The sequence below is a fragment of the Stegodyphus dumicola genome, chromosome 10 (genome assembly GCF_044657685.1).
Source record: "Stegodyphus dumicola isolate Sdum_Otavi_A_Nest chromosome 10, ASM4465768v1".
Lineage (NCBI taxonomy): Eukaryota > Metazoa > Arthropoda > Arachnida > Araneae > Eresidae > Stegodyphus > Stegodyphus dumicola.
This window is the reverse complement of record NC_140777.1, coordinates 96,952,392-96,979,519: the sequence shown is the minus strand read 5'-3', so window position 1 is coordinate 96,979,519 and position 27,128 is coordinate 96,952,392. Positions and strand designations below refer to the sequence as shown.

The 27,128-nt window shown below is 34.4% G+C and overlaps 1 protein-coding gene across 4 annotated transcripts in view; it reads left to right on the top strand.

The window, feature by feature from the left end:
* The window catches only part of sog (chordin short gastrulation), a 285,742-nt gene that overhangs the window by 40,701 nt on the left and 217,913 nt on the right, over window positions 1–27,128 (top strand). For all 4 annotated transcript variants that reach the window (XM_085825296.1, XM_085825299.1, XM_085825297.1 and 1 more), the window contains exon 2: window positions 1,617–1,720. In XM_085825296.1, coding sequence (XP_085681422.1) covers window positions 1,617–1,720 — 104 coding nt within the window. The remainder of the gene's footprint in view (window positions 1–1,616; window positions 1,721–27,128) is intronic.

Below are 27,128 nucleotides of genomic sequence, written 5' to 3'. Positions count from 1 at the left end.
CAACACTAGAATTGTATCTTGAGGGATCGGTCACTAATTGCTAGATTTTTCTTCCTTTTACGTAATACAAATGTTCGAATTCTGGAATAATATTTGAAGACATGTCTTTCCAAATAATGTTCGAAGTTTTTTTTTCGAAGAAGTAACATCCGAATATTTTCATAGTAATAATTAAACGTTGAAAAAATTTTCTAAGAAATGGACTGGTATCTTTGTCAATGCATGTCTTTACGCATAATGATAATGTTCGAATTTTGTAATAATATTCGAAAATATGTCTTTCCTAATAATGTTCAAAGAAATAATATCCGAATACTTTCGAAGTAATGTTCGAACATGCACAAGCATTAGTATTGCCAGTACATGTCTTTCCACATAATGTTCGAAGACATGCCTTTCCAAATAAAATTATGTTGTTGAAATAATATTCGAAAACCGCTTTTCCCAAATAATGCTCAGCCCCACCAATGGCCCGGTAGTGAGGTTGCTGGAATACTGAAAATATGACTGGAGTTCGATCTCAGGTGAAAAGGCTGGCTGCAGTGTTTACTTTCGTGGCTTTTCCCAAGTATGATGTGACTAGGAATCAGTTCTCTTAGAACGTCTTTTCACGAAAGTATTCCTTCTCTTAGGCAGAAGCCACTATGTGTTGTGCCACTATGTGTTCAATAATTTAGCGTATCCAAATAACGTTCAAAGGGCTGCACTATCATCATTATTGCCAGTGCATGTATTTCTACATAATGTTCGAAGGCATGGTTTTCCATATTAACTTCTCATATTGAATTATTATTATTACTAGTGCTTTCCACATAATGTTCAAAGATATGTCTCACCCCATAATGTTCGAATGCTGGAATAATGATTTTAAAACATGTCTTTCTAAATAATGTTGAAAGACATTTCTTTCCAGATTACAGTCGAATAATATTTGAAGACGTGTCTTTGTAATGTTCGAAGACATATCTTTCTAAATAATGTTGGAATGCTAAAATACTATTTGAGGGCATCTCATTTTAAATAATTTTGTAAGATGTGTCTTTCAAAACAGTGTTCGAAGACTTGTCTTTCAAAATAACGTTCGAATGTTGAAATAGTATGTGAAGACGTGTCTTTCTAAATAATGTTCGAATGTTGAAGCGATGTTCTAAAACATGCATTGGCAAAAACGATGCCAGTCCATATCTTTCCAAGGAACGTTTAAATGTGAGAATAATATTTTCTTCTTTTACCCTTCCGTAATATTTTCCCATCAGTCTGATTTACTGCTGCGATAATTATTTTTTAAATTGAGAGATTGCTGCATTCGTCGTAAAAATAGTTTTACTTCGCTCACATTGAAGATTCCGCACATGTGCGGCATTTCAAGACGCTCTCCTGTTTTCTCTGGTATGTTAATTTTCGGTGTATGTTTCTGTGTATTATTCAATTAAAATACCATTTGAATTTTTTTCGGGGATACCTTTTAGGTGATTCATACTGTAACCTTATTCGAAACCGACTGAGTAATATAAATTTTGATTTTGGCCGTCCATTTTACTTAAGAAATGCACAGACCGAAGCGCGTCAATTCGAATGATTGATGAACTCTTTCTTTCTTTCTCTCTTTTAATTAGATTGCCAGTTTGGAAATCACAGCTACGAGCTGGAAGAGAGGTGGAGACCAGACCTCGGCCCTCCTTTCGGAATGCTGTACTGCATGAGGTGCGAATGTATACCCGTAAGTGAAATTCTTTTATACTGTTTTCACAAGTGTGAACTGCAAAGAGTTCGATATCTGATATTTATATTAAAACATTTTCGACTAAGAAAATTGTGAAAATTTCTGTTACTATTAACCTAACTGTTATTCTGAAAAGCTTTTTGCATAATCTCAAAATGTTCTGTTTTATAAGACACCATACATTATTATTATTAACCCGACTATTTTCCTGCTAAAATTCGTTGCATAATTTAAATATTTTATTTAAAAATACCGCGTTTTATTATTAACGTAACTGTTTTTCTAGAAAACCTCATCTCATAGTCAAAATGTTTTATTTAAAGAAACCATACATTATTTTTAACCTTGCTGTTTTCCTAGAAAATTCATTGCGTAATCAAAATATTTAATTTAAGAAATCACACATTATTATCAAACTGACTGTTTTCCCCGAGAAACTCATTGCGTAGTCAAAATGTTTTATTTGAAGAAACCACGCCTTATAAGGTGTTTCTCTCACTTCCCTAGCGTGCCTTCGTGGTGTAACGGTAGCACGCTGGGCCGGTATTCCAGAGGTCCGTGGTTCAATTCCCGGCGAAGGTGGTTGCATCTTTTCAGCTTCCAATTAACCTAATGACTCTACAACCTTATAATTATTTTTATTAGGTTTAAAGTTTGTTTATTTTTTTACTCAATTAGTTTTGGAAAGAAATCTTGAAAGGTTCACGAAATGATAGATTTTGGAGGTACGATAACATTTTTAGATAGACATAAAAATTTAGTTCTTCATGTGATCATGACGAATTTACAAATTTTCTATAGTTGCAAATTTATAAAAGCTAAAACGTTTTGAATATTTTTTTTAATTCAAGAAAATTCATGTCTCTTTAACAGAGCGGCGTGCCTGTTTTAATTTACATCTTTTATCTTAATTTACTAGCACTAAGTACTAGTATAAATACGTTTAGTAAGTTAATTTGCTAAACCTATACGTGTCGCATATTTTTCGTATCAACAATACTCATTTCATTTTTTACAATCAAAATTGAAAAATTGATTTTGGGAAACTTAATTCGACTTTATCCCTTTAATAAAATTAAACCCTGTTAGATTGAATCTTGTATATAACAAAATCCTCGATATAACGAACGTTTGGCTCCTCATTTCCTGAACACTGAAAGTTCTCAGTAGCTTTTGAATAATTCAGTAAGGCATTTTACTGTTATTTTTACATAACTTACCCATGATCAAAATTTCATCATCGCTTTTTTTTTTAAAATTAATTCCTGATAAACAACCGAATATTTCAGATTTTGCACACACACTGTTTTTAGATGATGGTGCAACGTGGTGAAGCGATTTTTCGAAAATTCGAATGAGATTTTTTGAAAAATTAAATTGTGCAATTTATTTATTTATTTATTTATTTTTTATTTTATTTATTTATTATTATTATTATTTTTTTTTTTTTTTTGCACGTATCTTCGTTTAACGAATAAACTAAAACTGTCAAAATGTAATGTTTCCACCATCGGATAGAGAGAGAAAAAATCTTTTAAATCAAATTTATATGAAATTGTGAACGGAATTTCTAATATTTTGGAGACATTGCTGAATTTTTTCAGATATTGGACAGAACGGAATTGTTGGAAGTAAAAGAGTGATTATTCATTGTTGAGGAATGATTTTTGAATTGAATAATTTGATTGATAACGTTATTACGCAGAAAAAAATATGAACAAATTTTTAAAAATTTTAAGTAAACTTTAAAACTTATGAAATATTAATTAATGAACTATAAAAAATAATTTACAGTTTTTTCACAGGAACAAGACTTTAAGTATTTCGCTGTACAAACTTAATATACACTAAGTAACAAACAATCCAGTTGCATTGTGAAATGTATAAGCCATTAATTTTATAAAGTTGTGAAGGACGCTTATGCCTCACGATTTTATGATTCGAGGTATAAAATCGTAGATAAATTTCGCAGAGAATTATTTAAAATCTTTTTTCTGTTCTTTTAAAACTATAAGATAATTTTTTTGTTTTTCTTTCATGCAGTAGTTTTTGTAGTTTTGCAGAGGAACTTCTAATATATATGCGTAATAATATAACATATAGTGTCACTTATAGGAATTAAATGTTGTAAAAATTTACAAGAATATTGATTTTATGACAATTGTATAGGGAAGGGATCTCAACCAAGGGGAAATTTCACAGTTTCAGGGGGGAATGCGGTCAGCCTTTAATTTACCTCTTAAGTATTTAGTTTTAGTTGATTGATATAAAAAACTACTTTTTTCAAGTTTTGATATTCATAACCATTTCTGTACGTTTTCGTGTTTAACGTAAAAAACACATTTAAAAATAAACTAAATTTTAATTAACGTATATGCATTTTTCGATTTTTGAAAAGGAGGTGGCAATGCTGAAAGGGGTGCATTGTTAAAAATGATTGAGAACCACTGGCATAGAGTCTTACGTGTATGCACACTTGTGTGCAAATTTAAGACAATTTGCATACCATGTCAAATTTCCGAAAACTTAATGAATGGACAGATTTTAATGAAATATGGTATGCATGAAATATGGTATGAATTTTCATTTATAACAGAGAAAGAGAGGTACAATTCAAAAGTCATTTTACGTTGGCATAATTATCAGTAAAGCTCATAGTGCAGGGATATCCAATATCCATATTGTGCAGCGATATGAATATCGAACTGAAAATGAGTCTAATATGGCCCCTTTCATACTTAACAGCATGTACTTTAACAGCCAGATAGACAGCGCAGCGCGATGACATACTGGACAGGAGACAGTTGAGGAATTCCTGTCGCAGTCTATCTCACTCCAGCAAGGCAATTTCCAACAGAGAATTGGTTTTCGGAGGGGGATTGCGAGATCAGTTTGCCCTCCAAAGGCATCCCAAACATGCTGTGTAGGTTTAAGGCTATAGTTATCTGGTCGGCCAATCCATGCGGCAAATATCCTCACTTTCCAAGTAATGGACGATCATCTGAGAACCATGTAGACGAAAGTTGCCGTCTATTTAACAGGAAGCCAGGACCAAATGCGCCTTTGCAGAATCGAACATAGGGCTCTGAGATATCCACTCTGTACCTCATAACTGTCGGTGAATATTTGTAAAACACAACTAGAGGTGTGCGGCCGTCGAAAATAATGCTTTCCCAAATTGTTCTAACGTCACTGCAATGATCCGTATCTCCGATGAGGAAGAGACACTGTCTTATTCCAACTCTCTCCAGATACAGGTACACCGAAAATCTGTGTTCAGGTTGAATCTCAACTCATTTTTAAAACAGGTGGTCCACTGAAGTCTGGCCCAAGGCGCATATTGCCTGCACATAGCTAAACGCGCTCTTTCGTGTGCTAGAGTGAGCGGCACGCAAACAGCAGGTCTTTTGGTATACAGCCCTATGCCTTAAAAAACCTTCGGACAATGTTAGACGGTGAAATCTGGTTTCAACGGCAGCATACAGCTCATGTAAGAGCTGTGAAGCTGTAGCAGTCCTATGTCGCCGCACTGAAAGTGCTAAATAACGAGCCTCATTCGTCGTTTGTGGATCTTGGTCGATCTTGTTGTGGTCTTCTCGGTATGGATCTAGTATCCTGAAACTATTTCCACAAGTCGCAGACGAAACTGGGCGTTACATTGAGCTCTGTAGCCACCTGTACTTAGATTAGCTTGCTTCCAATCAACCGGCAATTCTCCGTGTCATTCTGCCATGCATACATTCGTTGGCTATTCATTTTACTCGATACCTTATAAAATTTGCCAAACTCTTGCGAGAAACACGGCAAATGTCACGAAAGAGGACAAGCGCACAAATCGCCGAAAGCCTCTCATACTCTTATATCCCCTCCACAATCACAGCTCCTAGATGCTTACGTATTCGACTCTGATTATGTGCATAATTTTTCGGTGGCATAGATAATACCTTTGGTTCAATACTTTAATTTACCGCAAAAATAAACATAATTTGCGAATTCTCGTCATTTTGCACACGAGTATATTAAAGCGTATTAGTTCAGTTATTTCACAGAATAACTAGATATTGCATGGCATTACTAGCCAAATCGGTTAAAGTGTGTAATAGATTAATAATTTCACACCTTATCTTGTTATTCTACCAATGAACTAATGATAGACTTTATAGCGAAAAATAAACAATTTGACATTAAAAACAAGTCCATTGTTTTATAAATTAACTGAATTTTATAACTTAATTGAAATCTAGTGGCCCTGGGTACTGTGTTTCCATAACGGCAAGAACATATATATATAGCTTCTTCATTATTTCAAAATAAAGATTAATAACAGAAATGATCCTTTCTTGTCGTCGCATCTGATCAGCGAGCGTTAAAGTCAAGCCTGTTGTAACAGGATTTGACTTATAAGGTGCCGCTTAATATGATCTCGTTTGTCCCCTGGCAAAAAAAAAGCAATTCAAGATTCGCGTAGAAGTTTCCAGCGGATTTTCTTTGCTTTTCTTAATTTTTGAAGGATCGTGGGGAGGGGAATCTGCATAAATTATTTACTCCTGAAGAAGTTCCGTGTCTGATCATCCTCAAAATCGATAGAATTATTCAAAATCTAACTAAGGTTGCTTTTTCGCCTAGTTTTGAATTTTTGACTAAAATCTGATTTTTGCCAATTTTTATAACCTGTTTTTACCCTATTTCGCAACTTTTATCTCTCATTTGGCGACTATAGGACCTTAGTTTCGATCATACTTTAATTCTATTAACTTAATTATTGATTCCATTAACCGATGCTTTTTCCATGTTTTCATATATGGACTGCAGGATTTCGGCAACTGAATAACAATATCCAAATGATAACATTAACCATGATCCCATTAAGCGATGTCTTTTAATAGTCTGTCTAAGCTTTTTGCTATCCCTGAACCTCTTTTTTTTTTTTTCTTCTTGGAAATACTTTGTTAATCAACATCTAAGAATTACGTTTGACCTTCAAATAATGAATTTTTTTTCCTGTGCCGTTTTCAGCGGAAATATTTCAGGCGGACCGCCGTTTAAAATACATCAAGTGGCTGGGAAACAAACGAGAAAATTCGCTTTAAGTAAAGGTGGATTGTTTATGCGAATGTCTTATTTGGCTGATGCTTGCTTCGCTTCAAACTTCCTTGGAACATTGAAGGCATGTGTTTATTTTTAAAAGCCCATCATGCCTTAAGTACATCTCTTAATAGCGTGGCTGATACACATCAGGCAGTTGTCAACGATATGATCGGATGGGGAGAGAGAAGAATTAAGCAGAACGCGTTGTCTCTCAGCTTCACCTGTTACCTGGGGGTCTTGAAATAGACAAAATGGCAAGCATCCTAAACGTCTGCCTGTCGTGTTTCAAGCCAGGACAGCCGCGTCTGGGAAACAAAAGGAATTAAATGAAAGATCGAGTTGTGATTAGATCTTCCACATTCTACCTCGTCGATTGCATCTTTTTGTGCATTTTCTGTGTTCTTAAATTATCTTTAGTTTGAAAGCAAACTTGAAATTTCCCTCACATTGCGTATTGTATTAAAATTATCATTAATTTTGTAAGAACATTAAAATATTACTATGAAACTTCGGATCGCGTGTTTCTTACTTCACGAACAAATTTTCTGAACTGATTTTCCGCATTTTCTGTATGCTTAAACTATGGCTTTAGTTTGGAAGTGTTCTTGAAATTTCCCTCTCACTGCGTATTCTATTAAAATTATCCTTAATTTTGAACATTAAAATATTACAGTGAAACCATCAAAGGTACTAAAATATTACAGTGATCGGTAATTTTGTAAAAACATTAAAATATTACAGTAATCAGTAATTTTGTAAAAACATTAAAATATTTCAGTGATCACGAATGTCTTACTTCACGAACGGTTCTGTTCTCGAACAAATTTTGGTCATTTTCTTAAATTTCCAGCATTAGTTTGGAAGTGTACTTGAAGTTATTGCGGATTGCATTTAAATTATACTCAATTATGTAAGAACATTAGAATATTACAATGAAACTTCGGATTAGGAACGCCTTACTGAAATTATCCCCAGTTATGTAAGAACATTAAAATATTACATTGAAACTTCGGATTTATAAACGCCTTACTTCGCGAAGAAATATCTGAACAAGTAACGCTTCGGATGACTAACAGTGTCTCGAGTTGCGAACACTAAAGTCGGCAACATACGATTTTTGTTTTAAAGTAACCTTGTAGGATTTTGCTATTGTAGAAGCTTATTTCAATGTCCTGCCGACCCTGCTAGAATGAAAAGCGAGTTATCGCTTTAATCTGAAGCAAATGACAAAGTCGTAAGAAGGTTTTAATTACCTTTTCACACTGAACAGAAGGCTCTAGTTTTGCGATAAACAAACTTCTGTTACTCGCGGGTATACAGTGCAAGATAAAATGAAGTTAAATTCAAATTTATGTAAAGGAGACTGAGACTACTCTCAAAATAGACTACTAATACTAAAGCTGAGTGAAGATAATAGGCGGCTCGTATTTTAAACGCCGGTTAGCAAGATGTTAAAACCGGAATAACTTTGACGATAGTACGTAACTGCAAGTTTGAGTGTGCCAGAAGCTCTAACTCTTAAAACATTTAAACTCTCGGCTTAAAATACACAACAATTAATTTGCATTGTATGGAGGACTACGGAAAGAAGTTAAAGGTTCAAATCATAATAACTGGTTAATTAAAAGTATTATAATCTTGAACTACTCCTCGATTGGTTTGAACCACTTCTCGACTGATTTGAACCGCACCATTGAACCATTTCATCAATTTTTCATTAACAAATCTTGTAAGTAAGTGACTTAACAGGGCCATGAATTCGCCCTGAAAGAAGTTATGGGCAGATTGCATTGCGTACTGATTAAGACTTTTGTTATTTATGATGTTGTGTCTCTAGATTAAGAACCGTGGACACAGAATATTGGGAAAATTAGCGTAACGCCAACACGGAAGAATTAGAACTTCAAAAGGCGATTACCAAAACTTAGAAATACTTATCGAATTTCACTGCATATATTTCAAGGTGCTCTTGTCTCTTGTTTTCGAACCCCTTTGGTCAACCAAGTCCAAATGAGTTTAAACTTTTAAGTCATTTCTGTCTCGGGTCTAAATGTGTTCGCTTCAGTATCAGTACATTCTCTGTTTCTTTCACTGTTCTTGTCACATTTGAAAGGATTATCCGCATTACTCAAGCGCTACTGAACTACTCGATTTTTCCGATCGACGATTTCGAAGAATTGCACATTTTCAGTAGTTTTGGCATACAATTTCAGTTACTGCCTCGACTTCTTCACAGTTAGAGCTCTGATTCTTTTGTATGAGGAAGAACCTTTTTCCACGATCGAAACAGTGTTGTTGGTTTTGCTGTCGACCAAGCTTTTGCTACTCTGTCGTATGACATCCAACTGAGTCAACGTTTTCCAGAGTTTCATTAAATTCTTAAATTTGTTCCAGAATTTCAAACTGTGCGAGTAAATCGTTGAAACTTAACCTAAAGACGCAATTCAATGGTTCTTAGATCTCTTCAATGGCACGCTCAGACATGCGCGTATTTGTTTTTTACACACTCTTGCGCATAGCTTTGAGTGTGCGTGCGCGGCCACGCACGTATAATTTGTAAATTGGATAATCCGTTTTCGGATTTTGGAAATGAATCTTTGCAAAAATTTATCTTTCGCTCGTTGCAAATGATGTCAGCTGCATATTCTAGAAAATGGTTTCTCGTTCCAGAAAATGTTTTAGTTCACAGAGGTCGCTTGATTTCGAAACGATACATCGGCATTTCTTTTCGCAGACTAGACTAGACCGAAATAGTATCTCATTCTTTCAGTCTCTCTTCCTCTGCACGTGCAAGAACAGAAGGAAAAAAAAAAGAGGGATTTGGAGAGAGGAGTGTAGAAAAAGAAAATGTATCTTCAGCCGAATTCAGCAAACCCTTTCGGTCGACGACGCGGGGAGAACGGAATCGAATTCTCGACCGGCGCCGTCTCTCTCACTCTGAAAGCCGCAAAACGAGATTTTACCTCAAAAGTGACGCGAACGTGAATTCGGGAAAAAATGTCGGCGAGAGAAAGGAATGCAAATCAGAAATTGGGCTGATTTCAATATACTATTTTGTTTATTCTCTGCGTCTGCAGAAACTTTTCGGGTTGCGTTTTTGATTAACTATTTATTATTTTGTTGCAGTTTCCAGACGCAACAAAATAATTAATAGTTATTTAAAGAGTTAAGCGAAAATGTTTATATTAAACCTTTGCCGAATGCGGGGGTTATGTCATATGAGCACATTGCGCGCACGGCAAGATCGCGTTCCGGAAAGAACTTTCTGTGAAAAAAGGGATTTGTTGTAGTTTAGATTAAGAAAATACGTATAACTTGTACAAACCTAAATAATACTGGAAAAAATGAAACGAATGCTAACTGAAAAATTTCTGTTATTGCTTTAAGTAGATACATGATACAATTATTATTTTTTAAATATTTGATGAGTTTTGCTTGGGAGAACGTTTGATGGATATCATTAAACGTTTCGCGGTAAAGAGCGCAAAATTTTTCAATATCTCTTATAAAGTGTTTTCTTTATTCATTCGGATCAATATACATTATAAAATCGGGCAGTTCCTGCTCCTTTTTTTAACAATTTAACTTATTTGTATGTTAAAGGCTCTCTATCGTCTTTACTATCGCTGCTTTCACCGTCAGCTGGTATTATAAAGTCATCTAATTCTTCATTTGCCATTTCTCGATCATCATTCTTGATTGATTCGTTGATTTTTCCTTCTTCCGTATCTGAAAATCCTTTGCTGTCCATTGGTTTTACAGTTTGTGTGATTTACTTGACTTCATTTTCAATCGGCGGAAATCCTTGCACGTGAAGTACAGCGATTTTACGAGCAGTAATCCAACAGCTGAGCGGTATAATCGCTGAACACTGGTCTTTCCAACCTGAGTTCGATTTCAGGCGAACGAATAGGCTACATGTGCATTTCATATTACATATGGTATTTTCCCATATGTTTTCCCACATGTATACGAGCCAGTTACCCTTGGAAAGTCCTCCACGAAGGCAACTTTTTTCTTAGGCAGATAGCTCTGGTGTGCTTTGTCATAATGAAGTAAATTAAACCAAACCAAACCTTTAAAATTGTTTACAACTTCTGGCCAGCTTTGATGCCAGTGAGCATTCACTGTTGATGAATTCATTTGTTCCCATTCGAGTTTAATCATTTCTATGCAGTATTTTATGTTAAATTACTTCCAAAATGCCGTTATTTGCAGAAATATAAACATGTCTGACATAGTGGTCTTTGGATGTTTTTATGGTTCCTTGATTGGTTGGATTGAGGAAGTGGTGTTCGATGAAAGGAATAAAATCTTAACATTTGGATGCAACGCTGTGAGCGTTTCAGCACCCTGTCCTGGAGCACTATTGAGAATTAGGAGAACTTTAAAGCTTAAGTTTTGCTGTTCTACGCAGTATTTGACTTTTTTATGAATGAATTTTCAAATCAAGTATTAAAGAGGACTAACATAACGCAGCCGACTCTCTTCAGCATACTGCATAAAATTGAAATTTTCAGGTTAGACAGATTAAATGGAGGCAACAAGCGTTCCGCAATTTCGTATTTAACAGGGTTCGTACGGTCTTTAAAAGTACTTAAAAGTCCTTATTTTTTTGGAAAATATTTTTGGTCCTTAAAAGTCGTTAATTTCGCCGAAAATCGTGAAAGGTCCTTAATTTCAGTCATCTGACATTTCTGATAATATACAAAAAAATATTGTGTTACGGATAAAATTTATAATTATTTACGTTATATGTCGAAGGAAAATTTAATAAATAAGAGTGAGTGAGTGAGTGAGTGAGTGAGTGCACCGCTATGATGGCTTCCGACCACGGACATGAACCAAACGGAATTATATACCATCACGGCGGGGAAGACTCCAGAGTAACAAGGTTGAATATTATAAACTAATAACAGTTTTACATATTGTTAACTGCAAGGCATTAAGCGTTATTCTGGTTATATGCTTTAAGTTCTGAACTTTTGAAACATTATAATATTATCCACGGTTGTTTCTGCTTAGGCAGTGTTCTGAGATTTTCTCTATTTTATCAAGGGCTATTCTATTTTTGAGTGTGTTAGTCGTCCACATTGCCCAGGCGCAGTCCGCTGGTTTCTTCAAGTGCCAGGTTCCTGTATGTACACAGTGGAAGTAATAATGGTCCGTGTCGCCTTCCTCTCCGCATTCGCAGAAAGGAGTATCCCTAAGTCTGAATCTGTTCAGGTATACTGGGAATGGTCCATGACCTGTCAAGAACTGTGTTAGGCTAGCACAGTGGGTCTTTATTTCCATGTTAACTTTTGGCAGTAAGCGAAATGTCCTTCGTCCTACCTCTGCCTCTGTCCATCTACTTTGCCAGAAAGATTTGCTTGTTATTATTTATTCTCAAGCTTTGTTTCACTTGGAGAGTGTTCGTAATAGCTGTCAGTATGTTTGAATTCGGCAAAAGTTTTGCAGGTACCAAACCTCAAATTTCAGATGGGAAATGAATTTGATATTTTCCCCTTTGACTTTTATATTATTATTTATGTATGTTTTAATAAATATTTAGTAAGTGAATGTATTTAGTAGTGTAATAGATATATAATAAATATATAGTGAAATTTTATTAACTATTTTATATATATATATATATATAAAGTTTAATTTCGTTCAAAAAAAATCTGGTGATTTTAGATTGTGCATTCAAACCCGTTTAGATTGTGCATTCAAACCCGTATTAATGAGATCGAGACCATTGAAGATAGACATTAAGAGTACTGAAGTAACTAACTATAAGGAACACTTTTAACTCTTAGAATCACCTTAATGTTATAAAAATCAAGCTAATATCAGAATAATTTCCGCGCACCGAAAGTAATAAATTCAGGAATTATCGGCTGCGTGATAATTTCCTGTAAGATAAAATAATTCTTATCTCTAATATTCCTTCTTTTTTTTTTTTTTTTTTTTTTTTTTTTTTTTATGCTGAAAACCACAAACCGCAAAACTGGAGTGTGGTTATTTAAGCTTCGTGAATGCTCGCTCAATTTCCGATTATGTGGTATTGATTCATTTGCGCTGATTTACTGCAGTTATCAAAAATAACTTTGGAAGTGGGTAGGCTGTGCCTAACGTGGAGTCATATTGTGGTCTGGAGAAAGAAACGCAAGAAACTTAATTTAGTAAATTTGCGTAGCTATTGGTTTTCGCGGATGGCGTCAGTTCTTAAGTTCCCGATATCTTTAGCTGATGTCATATTTCGAAATGTAAGAATAGGCGCCGCTTAAAGTGATCACGTTTATCCACGACTCTTTTGGCAACATTAATCGACTAGAAACATTTATTATCAGCAATATATGAAAGCCGGAATTCTATTACAATATTTAGGCATTCTGCAGAATCCCCCCCCTCAAAATGTTATGTGTGAAGTGATAAATATTTCCTGGGCATTCTGTAGAATTCTATAGAAAACGGCAAGTATGAAATACATCTCTGACACATTTCGAATATCCACACATTTAATGCATTCATACGTAATCAATACATTTAATCATTAACTCCGCAATTCCGTACATTTCTATATACTTCTTTAATAAAAGAAAGCTAACATTTATGTACAATTTTTGTTTCGTCAAAATATCATTTATATTCTTGATGAATGCACGTCTTATAAATAATAACCTCATGATACCTTTTTTCTTACTTTTCCTAATTAGCGTTTGCAATTATATAGAAAACTTAGGTGTTATATACAGTGCCTAGGGACAGTATATATAGTAATTCTCATATTCTTCATTCTTTGCTTAAAAATATCAGGCATCCTTCAAAATGCCTTATACCATAAATGAGTAACGGGGGGACGAGAAAAGATTTTGCTTTTTAAACATTTAGTTATGGTTTTAAGAAATAAATAGTCATTTCAATATGCTAAATGTGATGTGATGTGGAGGAGCAGTTCGACCGTCCTGGAAGACGTGACATCGCCCTATGGTGTTAGTTAGGCTGCAAACCAGAAACAATATCCAACAGCCGTAACAAACAAAAAATTCAGAAAAACTAAACAAAAGAAAAATAATATAAGGCAGCCAGAAGGTACTACCATATAGACCTCTCGTTTTATACATATATATTATTTCACACACTGGTAAAGATAATCAGGGGAAAAAAGATTGTTAGAAACAAAACTAAAAAAGAAGGAAAACGCTCAAAACACGAATGCAAACAGGCGCTATGCCTATTTTCTCTCTATTTTAATCTAAATTTTTTCTGTAGTCTCTTTCACCGCTACGTTATTGTAATTCAATGTTTAAAGGGCTTCTTTGCCTGCTCTTTCTGTATCTCTAGTGATAACACACTCTTAATAAAATGACTGTTATCTCCAAGCACATTGCATAATTTCCATTTATCATTATATTGAAGCCCGGATCTATTCAAATAATAAAGAAGTCTTCTGTGGTCGTTTATAACTTGATTAACGTCTATGTTTACGGTAGGATTTGTATTTCTTAATTTTAAAATGATACAGAAAATCTTTTCTTTTTATATAATTTTGACATAGCGTATTCCAGTTCTTATACAAATTACCTACCATAATTCGCATGACCTTTTTTTCCTTGAACGTGATATTTCCGTTTTAAGTGCTGGGATCTAAAGCCGTTTCTTTAGCAAGGACTTCCGCCCTGTCATTTCCTATATACCTAACATGAGCTTTTGTCCAGAGAAGTCAAATTTCATGTGTCTATGAAGGTTTTTATATACTTCCTTGGTTGTTTGAATCAAAATATTGGGCTGTTCCGGCTTGGAGAGAGTTTGCAAAACCGAGAAACAATTTTTTATCCACTGCAATGTTTTAAAAATTGCAAGAAGTTCTGCTTAAAAACAGAATTACAACTTTCCAAGTTAAAGTTTTCATTTTCCATTTCAGTATCATAAGTAATAAGCAACTGCTAACTTCTTCCCCAAACCCGAACTCATCGATGTAAATATCAAGCTCATCCTCTTCTGGCTCAGTCTTATTGTATTCCAATGAAATTCTTGGGATGAATTAAATCCACATCTAGGGTTTTAAAAGTTCAACTAGTAATGATATAATCCTCAATCATGTGTATATTCAATCTACCAATCCTTATTAAAAATCATATTCCAATGAGAGGGGGCGGAATGCCTGCTAACACGCCAAAAATGTCTTGTTATAGCCAGCAGCCATCTCGTCTGGAGGGAATTTAATTTTGTTCTAATCCGTTGTACCTCCGATGCTCGAGTTCCCTAAGCACCAGTACCGTAGAATAAAATCCCATTATTAAAGATCTTTCGTAATGTGGTACTTTTGTGAGCCCATATCTCACCTAGGAAGCTTGTTTGATGAAACTGCAGAATTAAATCACTTTTTCTATGTACATATTTAAAATATTAAAGTCGGTGTATTATCAAAAAATACGCCCAAAAGTTTCAAATCCTTAATTAGAGAGGTTTTCTTACGCTTTTACCTCCCTTGGGAAAAAATAAACCCTTAGTTTGCTTAAAGTTGAACTCTAAATGTCTATTATTTTTTTCCATCTATCAGTTATATTTACAGCTTTTCTAAATTTTTTCTGAAGCCTCTCCAGGGAGCATTCTGATATAACAAGCATTAAGTGGTAAGAAACTTAAACACAAGAAAACATTTCTACAGGATCGGGGGAATTTCTTACCAAGTAATTCATTGATAACAATATTAGAAAGCAGCAAAGTGCCGCATGACGCCTGAAAAGCAAACTCTCTTGATTTAGTATAATTTATCGCTTGCCTTATTTTCTAGAGTAAATGACACCTTTCTTTTTTCAAAACTGTTACAATAAGTTTTTGGGATTCTTAATTTTAATAAAATTCTTGAAAGTGTACTCCCATTCACTGAATCAAAAGCTTTTTCTATATCAAAGGTTACAGTGGCCACATGAAACAATTCGCTCTTTTCTCGAATAAAATTTACAAAATTATGTAATGCATCATCAGCGGAGCAGCTCCATACATAATGACATAATTTCTGAAGTCGGTATATAATGGTTAAGTCTTCTTGTACATAACTTGTCTGAAACCTTTTCCAGGAACTTTAATAAACTAATTTATCTGTATTTTCCATCTTCTTCCACAATTAGAACCACTTCGCCTCTCTTCGAACATTTAGGAAAAATGTGATATTTAAAACATTTATTCTATAAAAGAACCATTAAAGCAAAATCGAACACGTTTTTCATGATGGCGGCTGTATCGATTGGTACTTCGCGCAAGTTTAGTTCTGAACTGATTAAGCATCATCTGACTATGTTGTTTCGAGATTTCTTCCTTGGAAGAACAGCAGTAATCTTCTAATAGCACATCTTTTATATCGGTCATCTCAGATTAATTATCATTGCTATTTATGTATAAAACATCTTTTATAAAATAAATCTTTTCCGAGATTTTTCCAAAACTTATTTTTTGCCTTCCAGTCTTTTTTTTATGTACTTGTTTTCTTGTTGTTCCCGCCCTTTATAAATAATTGTTATAATCTGTCTGATTGATATTTTTAAAAATCTATCCTAAGATTCTGTGCTTCCGATGAAGTAGCTACTTTACTAGAAGTACTACTAGTACTACTTTTATTACTTTCTTTACTTTTTAGTCAATTTTTTATATATATATACAACTCACGTTTGTATAATATATTTCTCTGTACTTCAACTGGGAGTGTTTCTATTGCTGTCACCCTCCTTTCCGTTTTTCTAGTGGAGGCGTCCACTAAGAAAGTTCCCTGCATTTATTCTTCTTGATTTTCGAGCTTTTACCTGCATATTTAATGATATTTTCTTCTAACTCCTGAGCCACAATACGTATTTCTTCTATTTCTGTAAGTGTTATCAATCTTTTTATCAACCTTTGAATAGCATTTCTCTTCTTTTTACAAAAGCGATAGTATCTCTGAACAAGTATTTTTGTATAATTTACTCTCAGTAAAATATATTTATGCTCGCTAAGAGTGTCGAAGTCCCAAGCACTAAATCAACAATCTTTTACATCATTCTTCCCAGAAGTAGTGCCAAATCCGTGAGCCCTTCCCCAACAGATGAGGACAAATCGGAGGACAATTAAAACTGTTAAATAAAACTAAGTTATTGTATATAATAAAAGTGTAGCCGTGATGATCATTACAAGGAGCTCTCCCCTCCCCTCCTATAAAAATGTCTGGAATTAAAATCTCCGACAGTTATGTATCTTTTGTATCTCTTAATATATTCTTTTAATTCAAAAAGAGAACCATTTAAATTTTCGGAGGGTGAGAAACAAATCCAAATTAGCCCCAATATATACTCACCCAGTTTAAGTGAAACAGCCACTACCCTATCTTCATTGCAATCAACTAAAATTCAAATCTTCATTTAAAACAATGATTGCAGCCTGCCTTCTTCTTTATGGACGACTCGCCAGATCAATTCAACCCAGGCAATATTTTCATTGATACAATATGGCTCAAGCCAATTATCTTTCCAGTTCCAGTAAATCCAAATATAGCAGTTTAAATCCCCAGTTCTGAAGGAGACACCTCGGGGGTCTCCTACTTCTCTTTCCTTGTCAGCAACCTCTCGAGAAGACTTCCAGCTCACCGCATATTTTGAGTGCCCCCATACCGCACAGACACTACACATTTACAAATATCTGTGCCTTCACCGGGGTTCGAACCCGGACCCTTCGGTATGGTAGTCGCAGTCACCACTGTCCTGGTTGAACGGCATATAAAACAATAAATTATATTTCAATGTTTAAGTGATAAGTTATAAATTTAACTTTTATACGTTTTACAGCATTTTGAGAGTGCGTTATGTTTATATCATATTTGGTTTTAAATTTTTCATTAAAGTTTTTTACAATTAATACAAACTGCACTTTTAACCTCACTCTTATGTGCTGCAGAACAGTTTGTACATGCGATTTCATATCTGTAAGTCTTGGACGCATGGCCGAACTTCAAAATCTAAAACAACGCTTTGTGTGTAAATACAACTGGATTGTTTACGATTTACAGCCTACATGCATTCTTCTATCTTCTAAAATTTCAGACTGGCATGTAGCACTTAAGTGGAATACTCGGTAACCAATCCCCTCCTGATATCTAATTTTTATATTATACAATGGTCTTGTACAATCCTTGGAGCACTCATAATTCTCTTTAATTTTAGCGTCTAAATTATCATCATCAACAAGATCGCAAACAATATAAGCAATAATTCTTGGTTGTATAAATCGCTTTTTTCTTCTCTGAATTTTACCTCTCAACTTCTCTTTAGATTTAATCACCTTCTGTAATTTGTTAACATCTTTCTTTCGTTTCCATCTGATAACCAAGTAACCTTTTTGTCGTTGATGGGAACTCATTACTTTGACCTCTGCTTCATTCCGCTTAATATTCATCAGCAGTTCCTCATAGACGTCGATATCAGATATCTTTAGCTATTAATTCCTCTCCACAAGTCATTTTTCTCGAATGTTTCTTTATTTTTTCCCTAAAAATTCATTTTTACTTTGCTTTTCTATACCTTTTATCTCTCCAATTTCACAGAGATTACGCATTTTTGTACACATTAAGTCATTCCCTATAATTTTCAAATTGCAAATCATCAGTAAACCAATGATTTTTCTATATCAGCTGCCAGCCCTTTCGTTACTTCTCACGCCACTCTCTTTATCTTTAATTTATCTACAAAGTGGTACAAAGGCTTAACTTCCACCAAAACATAGGATCTTTAGTATTATGCAATGCAATTTCTGTTGCCTTTTCTATAACTTCTTGTTCATAAGCCACACTATTCGTGCTTTCTAATTTTTTATCCACCTCGTTCATATTGATCATTCATTTTGATATAATTTACAAGCTGCTATTGAAACAGCATTACGCTTCATAAAAATTCAATAAAAGTCTCTAAATCCCCTATACGTACACATCCAAACATGTTTGAAATTCACAATAGAACTCTATGAAATCCATTAAAACTTTCAAGTAATCTGTTAAAACGCTGAAAAACTTCGAACAAAGATATAAAAAAATTACTTGCAAGCAGTTCTGCGAAAAATTACCCCAACGGGAAGAAACACGAAAATTTTAATGTACCAGAAAGATGGTTCTCCTGCACTGCTGTGCAGAAAGTCTCTATTACTTAGTGCACCAATAATTTTTTCAGAAAGTAAACAGACATAAGTTAATCTCTGCCCCGTTAGTTTTAGCAGCGGTAAAATAGTCATAAAAATTTACACTCGCATAAAATCCATGAAACAAAGCTAAAAAATGATAGTAGATGTAAAAGTACGTCAGTGACTTGAGCATTTAAACTTAATTAAACCTAAGTATTTTAAGCAGCATAAAGGCATGCCTTTTTAAAATGTAAGGTATTTCTCCCGCCTTCCTAGCTTGCCTTCGTGGTGTAGTGATCAGCACACTGAGCCGGTATTTCAGAGGTCCGTGGTTCGGTTCCCGGCGAATGCGTTGCTAATTTTTCATCTTGCCTGCTTCCAAAAAATACTTAATGTCTCTACAAAATTACCAAATGGGCATAAACATACCGCTTTTTTAAAACGCATGTTTTTCAGCAAAACATGCCCTAAAATATCATAAAGATACTTGAAACAGTTGCAGTGCGCATTAGAACTATAAAAACATAAAATTAAAATACTCAAAATAAAATAAACGATAAGAAAAAATATCTCTGAAAATAGTAGTGGGATTTAGTAATAGGTTAATTTTGTATAGCTAAAAACACATAAGTACGTGCTTCACAGTATTTTAATTAGGAAAAAGGCCATTAATAGTTGATCATTCGGGAATTCTTACGCAAAATTTCATTTTTTTGAACTTTTTAATATTCATATTGTTTCTGGAAATTATATGAAATGCTGTTGTGCCTGTAATCTTAATACTCGGAGAGCATCCCTTATCTCAGCATTTGTGGGAAATTGGTCGTTTCCATTATCTTCTCATTTAAAAAGTCTATTACATGATGTATTTGGCTTCATTTTAGAAAGCGACTGCTAGGTATCATCTTCTATGGTTAATACTTAACTTAAATTTTTTCATTAATATCCATCCAAATATTTAGATTCTTCATGATTGATATTAGTTAAGGTCATTTGTTTCTTCTTCGTCTGTTTCATTATTTATTTAAATGTCGTCCTGCTTAAATGAAAATGTAGAAAATACATCGGTTATTGTGAACAACAAATCGGATAATGTCAAATTATTATAAATATTACAATCTGAAGTAAATTCGTCAAGTAAACTATTAAATTGCCTAATAACGTCGAAATATAGTATAGAAACAGCCGAATGACATCTAAATATCGTCAAGCAGCTTGATTTTGATTTAAGGGAACCATGTACAAAAGAATCAAGACAGTCGGTACAAACTCTTTGATGGAGTGGAATTCTAGACATCTTGCTTTCTCACACCAAAATATTTCTTTGCTTTTTCTGATCGGTACACATTTGCGAAAATTCTATTTAAGAAACGCTCGTTGTTTTATTCTGTTTAGTGATTTTTATGATGGAGTTTAGCAAGAGGCGTTAATAATCTAAGCCATAAAGTTGCTTTGTTAATCTCTGTGACCTACTTTATTTAACAACTGTGAACTATCGTTGAATTTCCACCTAATTTATAATGTGGTAGAAAATTAGTATTTACAGTGTGCTCTCGATTATCCGGGGTCGGAAAATCCGATTTGTGGATTGTCAGTGCGCAATGCAGAACATGCACGCACACTCAACGCTTTCCGTGAGTGTAAAAAATAACGAACGATTTAATGATGACTAAAATTTTACCGCCAAATGTTACCAATTCGATTCCACCAGGTTAAAGGTGTGCGGAATAGGAAAGGCTTATCGAAAGTAAAAGCAATAACAATGATTCGATCGTGGAAGAAGATTCCTTCTAATATAAAAGTCGGATATTTATCTTATTGTGGAGACGTCGAAGCAGAAGCTGCAGTAATAGGCCAAAAAAATGTAAAATTCTTCGAAAATGTCGATTGGGAAAAAACGTCGAGAAATGTTTCGACTGAGTCGAGCTTTCAATACTGATATCTTTTCTAACGGATTTCACAAGAGGCAGACAGCGGTACCAAAAATAGAGGCGAAAATGATACTGACAATTACAGACAGCAGTGACTTTTTTTGTGGATAGACTAAAAATTATTGCAATGCCATGATAAAATAGCATCTTGAAAAATATGCATTAAAATTCGAATAATACGCATTAAAATTCGAAAAATCTCAAAAACGAAGTAAAATTAAAATGGCTGATATTTTTAAGAAATAAACACATACAACAAGTATGAAAATGGATTATTTTGGATTTTCCGTGTTTCTCAGTAATCCGTAACTGCTAACCCAGCATTAGCCCAGATAAACGAGAATACACTGTATATGTTTCTAATTTTATTTATATGAAAGTAGTTTAGTTCCGCTGCAACTATGAAGGCTGTTTTTCTCATCAGTTAATGTCATCAAAATAGTCAGGATAAACGTGAACACATTGAACGGCACCGACTTCTAGACCTAACGTTGAGTACCATGCACTACGTCTGTCTGTTTCTGACTATCTCGAATGACAATACCTCCTGTAATAAATTCAGCCTGTTCAAAACAAATTTGAGATTGTCTATCAAATTTAAAAATGGATACTCAAGGAACAAGTGCTCCTTTCTTTCAACTTGTCATTCGTACAATCAAATTTTTATTTCGTCCGCCAATTAAGAAACACGCTTTCTAATCTGCATGGCAGTATTCCAGCAAGCATGTAATAAAACTTCCTTAGTATTTCACTTCTTATCTAACTTATCACCTGTCAGATCCTGTTCAAGGCACACGCATTAGACAGAGCAGTGCCTGCTTAAACAATTCTGACAAACTATCAATGTAGTACAAGGGCTTGTCTGTTGTACTGCAAGATATCTAGATTGTTGCATGCATGTTTCACAAAATTTCGGTGTTATAAAAAAAGGCTTCCTTACTAGCGCTTCGCGGAAACTTCATCAAGTTCTAGGCTGAGATCGTCAATAACCGTTCCGAGAAAAATACGTATAACGTTTCTTTGAAATAATACTGTATTTCTCCTAGTATTTTTTTGTTTGTTTTGTTGTTGTTGACTTATTTTATCGTCCGAAAATCAAAAGAATGATGTTATAAGGTATTTCTCCCATCTTCTTAGCGTACCTTCGTGGTGTAGTGGTTCTGCACGCTGGGCCGGTATTCCAGAGGACCGTAGTTCGATTCCCGGGGAAGGCGTTTGCTAATTTTTCATCTCTCTCGCTTCCAAAAATTACCTAAAGTCTCTACAATGTGAGTCATTTAATTTACGGAGAATGCAACAAATGAAAAGCAGTCATGGATAAAATAATAGCAATTGTCATAATATTATTTCTTTCAAAGAAACCTACATTGCACTACATGGTATTACAATATCTGACGGTAATTGATCCGGCTCAGGTATCTTAACTTCAGAGACACACACATGAATGAGATTAACCGTAGTGCATGAGAGGGACATCGGGGGAATGATGAAATGGCACGAACAAAAGCCTTGGGTTTCGAAAGGTCGGGGACATCAATTGTAGGTTGTTGTCTGGAACATAAATAATAGAAGTAAGATGAAACCACATGTTTATAAAGTTTCTGAAGCATGAGAACATCTGCTGTGTCCAGGTAGTTCGACGAAGAATCTGCACAGAATTTTTTTCACGTAATCAGTGCAAGTAAAAATAAAATAGATGTAGTGCTAATACAAAAATGCAAATAAAAATTTAATACAGTGAACAAAGTGAAAAAAAAATCCAGGAAATAAAAATAAATTACGATGCCATTGAATTATACGATATTACCAGAAGAACATACTATTATGGCCCTGAAGAGGACCTATCATATCTCTGTGCTTGTCGTTGTACTTTAAACGCATTAAAATGCAGTTCAAGCGATCTTATTTTGAATCTCTCCATGAAAGCAGATTTATTTCACGTTTGTCAGTAGTCATCTTTTTAAAGAGTGTCTCAATAAAAGCGCGGGATCCAAGCTGCGGGTAAAATATTTTTTAAAACTGAAAACTATTTTTACATACTTACAACATGTAAATGTTCCGATTTAAGAATGTCTGTCCACCAGAACAGTACCGTACTCTCTGGATGAAATTCACAGTCACTTTCTCACATATCTGGTCATCGAAGCGACTAATGAAACTTTCCGTTTCTTCTTTAAGCTCTTTTATTTTTACTGCTTAAGTGTAATTGTGACAATAATATGCACAATAGCGATGTTTTCAACAAACTGGTTGTGTTGATATCATGTCTGCTGTCGAACCCCAAGTTTTTTTTTATCAGTGTATGAACTATTGTTTCAATAGGTGCAATTTCACATTCAGAGATTGCGGGAAACTTACTAACAGTCTTGTAATGAGTTTTTATTATCAAAACTCGCAGTTTCTTTGCGTGACGCTCTTACTAAGCTGCGAAATGATCTGACATTGATAAATGTCAGGTCAAATCAAACTCGGAACTCTTTTTAAATCGAAGCATTTGGCGTGTTGTAAATATGTAAACGTATTTTCCATTTTCTTAAAAATAAAATACTAATAATTCGGCGCTTTTATTAGGACTCCTTATTTATTTCTATAATCCGGTATGAAACATCACCGGTAAATATCCCTATTTTTCATTCTCAAGAATATCTCTCCACATGGCCAGAAATTTGTTCTGCAGTGTTGAGAGATCGTCACCACGATTCTACAGAGGAACGGGATGGCATCGATGAGGTTGTTCCTCTCATTAGTCGTAAAATTATTTGTTTAAGATGACCCCGTAGGCATTGTCTTTCGAGTGTTGGTACCATAGCAGGTTCAAAAAAATTCGTCTGATGATTTACGCCAGGTGGGTGTATCACGTGATTCCTATTCAATAACATTACGACTTTGTCACCACGCTTTAGAATATTTAACACTATTCGAAATCCGAATACTTTGATTTGCTGGCTTTCATACTCAGCCTCGAAGAAACCCAAAATGACCGAAGAATAACGTGAATTCAAGGAAGATAAGATAACTGATAATTTCACGACAGTCCTTTTTTATTTACGACACACATAATACACAAAAGCACAAATACTAAGTGCCCTGGCAGATCATAACTGCTTCTCTCTCTCTAACTACTCATTTCTTTCAACTCTACAAGCAAACTGTTCTTGCGGGCCATGTTTTAACCCACAACATGCGCTAGTTCCTGTAACTGGCTAAGCTTCGCTTTCGTCGAGCGTTTAATCTAATTTTATACTAATAAATCGACATTCGTTGACAAATACAGTGGGCATTACCTGTTGTTAAAGATACTTCTCGGTAAGTCACCTGAGAGGATAATGAAGAAGAAGATAACGCGCCCTTAACTTTCAAGAAGTTAAAACATATTGTTAGAAAAAACACAAGAATCGTCTGATTTTGCAGTGGAAATTGGCCGAAAGGAAAAAAGAAGACCCTTTATGCTAGGCATTGAGAAACTTTCCGCTGTTTGCCGCAAAACATTTGAAGCGTCGGTCATTGTCCCTAACAAAAATCACCATCTTTTTAAAAATGTAATTGTATCACCTTCTTATTAAGCTATAACAAAAATCCTTTCAATTTACATTTGTTTCGGTATTTTTCTTTTAATTACAATATTATTTAGATTTTGTTTAAATTTCTTAATACCATCGGATTCGAATACCATCAGTCTCTCTACATCTGAATACCATTACCTTCTTAATCTGAATTATACGTAACACATTTTTTCCGTAGGAAATTAACTTCGTGGAACGCGATTTTGCCGCACGCCTAATATATGAATGATGTACCCACACGTTCAGCAAGGGATTACTGTATATTTCCCCACCCATCCCAAGAAATATTATTTCTTCCGCATCACATCGCTTGTAAAATTTGTGATCTATTTGGATTCAACATTGCCTCCCGTTACGCCTGCCTGCGATCCTTCAGAGACAAGAGAAATAGAGTTCAAGATTTCCAAGAAGTAAGCTTTCTCGAGAGCTTTTTCCTCGAGGATCCCCCTCCCAGTATTCATTCACTCGGCTTTCTGTAGAGTGGGAGGAAATCTTTCCCCGTTCTCTGCGGAAGTGATGCGAGCTGCATCCCGCTCCGATACTTCCGCTCGAGAGAGCGGCTCGGAGAAGAGAAAGTTCATGTTCAGGGTAAAAGTGGTACGGAGGAATTTCTGTATTCTGCGCGATTATGTTCTGTCTCATGTCTGTCTTATACTGCTCGATTTGCAGAAATTGAGGCTCCTCCTCGTGTAATTCATTCCAATATGGGAGACAGATGCCAGTTATATAAAAGTTTGGTCTCAAACTCAAATTACATGAGGACCGAATGCTTCCCTCTTTTTAATAATAAAATGAAAATTTCGTATTAAGAGTATGAAAAATAATTTTAATAAAGTTTAAATTTCATTTACGAAATATTTAAGAAAACAGACGTAAACAATAATAATAATAATATCGCTAAAGGAAAATTCAAATTTATAGTTTTTTAATCTGAAATCTTGTTTGGTACCACTTTGCAATTTTGGTTTCTTACACTTTGCAATTCAAATAAATTGAGAGCTAGGTATTACGTTTTCAGACTGATATTTATTTCAAATAATTCTAACATTTTTAATAATTAATTAAGTAACTTACTTTAATTTAAACAAAAAATAAACAAATTATGAAAATTTTCTGAGTTTACAGAGAAAATTTAACGAGTATTAACTTCTTAATTATTACACGTAATGGTGCTTCGATTTGTGCACTGCAAATTTTACCAGAATCGAAATAACCCTCCTTCCCCAAATACAAGAAGTTATCCGCACTGTAAGATGCTCGTTGGTCAGTCGAGTTCTTTTGTATATTTTTAACTGTGGAAAAAAGCTGTTCACATATAAATGTATTCTGGAGAAAAGTGATTATTCTTGGTCGTCACTGAGAGCATTTATTTTTGCACACTAAGAATAAATTTTCATAAAATGTGTATCTTCAAATCTCTGAATGAAATATATATCATATTATAAATTAATTATCTCCATTTGTAAATTTTTCGGGTGCGTTGTTCGTTTTGCATAATAATGAAAATAATATAAACTTCGACTTCAAATAAGTAAAACTTCGAAATATTTGCAACAAATACGTAATTGAAATCTATTCGCAGGCTGCACGAAATTGCTTTGGGGCCGCCATATGAAACCCAGGTTTATATAACTTGCCTCTTTTAATAGTATATATAATGGTAGTAATGCCTCTTGTTATAATCTATATAAAGTGCCTATTATAATAAGGTATATAATTTATCTCTTATAATAGAGTATATAAGTGTATAGTCCTCTTATAATAATGTATATAACTTGCCTCTTATAACTTCATATATAACTTGGCTTTTACAATAAATAGTACATATAAGTGCAGTAAGTTATACACACTATTATAATAATGCATATAATTTGCCTAACTATAATGTATTCATAATAGTGTGTTTAACTCGCACTTTTTAAGAATAGTACATATATAACTTGTCTTCGATAATTCTGTATATAAATTTTATGTTATAATTGTATTCTTGTAGTAGTGCTTCTAATTTATACTCTCATTACATTATAAATTTATTCGTTTTACATTATATAAGCTGTGTTTATAAAACAGTGTATGTAACTTTCCTTTTGTAATAGTATTGCATAAATGTAACAGTTCCTCTTGTAACGGTGTATATAACTTGTCGTTCATAATTATATATATAGTTTTCCTGTTATAGCTGTTACGTATTATTATAATAGTGCACACAAGTGTGGTAGTGCCTTTTATAATAGTGTATATAAATTGCATTTTAAAATACTGGCCACATGTAATAGTGTATTTAAATGAAGTAATCGTCTCTGACAATAACATTTATTACTTGCCTCCTGTAACAGTACATGTGACTTGCGTCAGTTTGCCTGAGCCTGCGTAAACCGTGTACATTATCTAAGCAGACTGGATGGGAAAGAACGCTGTGCTTTACTTAATCCACTTCTCCCTTTTTCCTTCGGGGAACAACAATACGAAGGATCGATAGCACTCGCATAAAGCACCCTTGTCAGATGGACTGATGTGATCCATCCTCTTGCCCGGAGGATAGGGATGAGAGGGGTCGATGACCTGTAGGGCTGAGTGGACGTATGCTTCATTTATTCAGCTTTAGCTTTCAACAATCAGCGAGATCTTCATGGAATTGGGTGGAAATGTAAGTTGCCAGCACGTCATTAACGTATAATTCCGTCGAATGGATGTTTC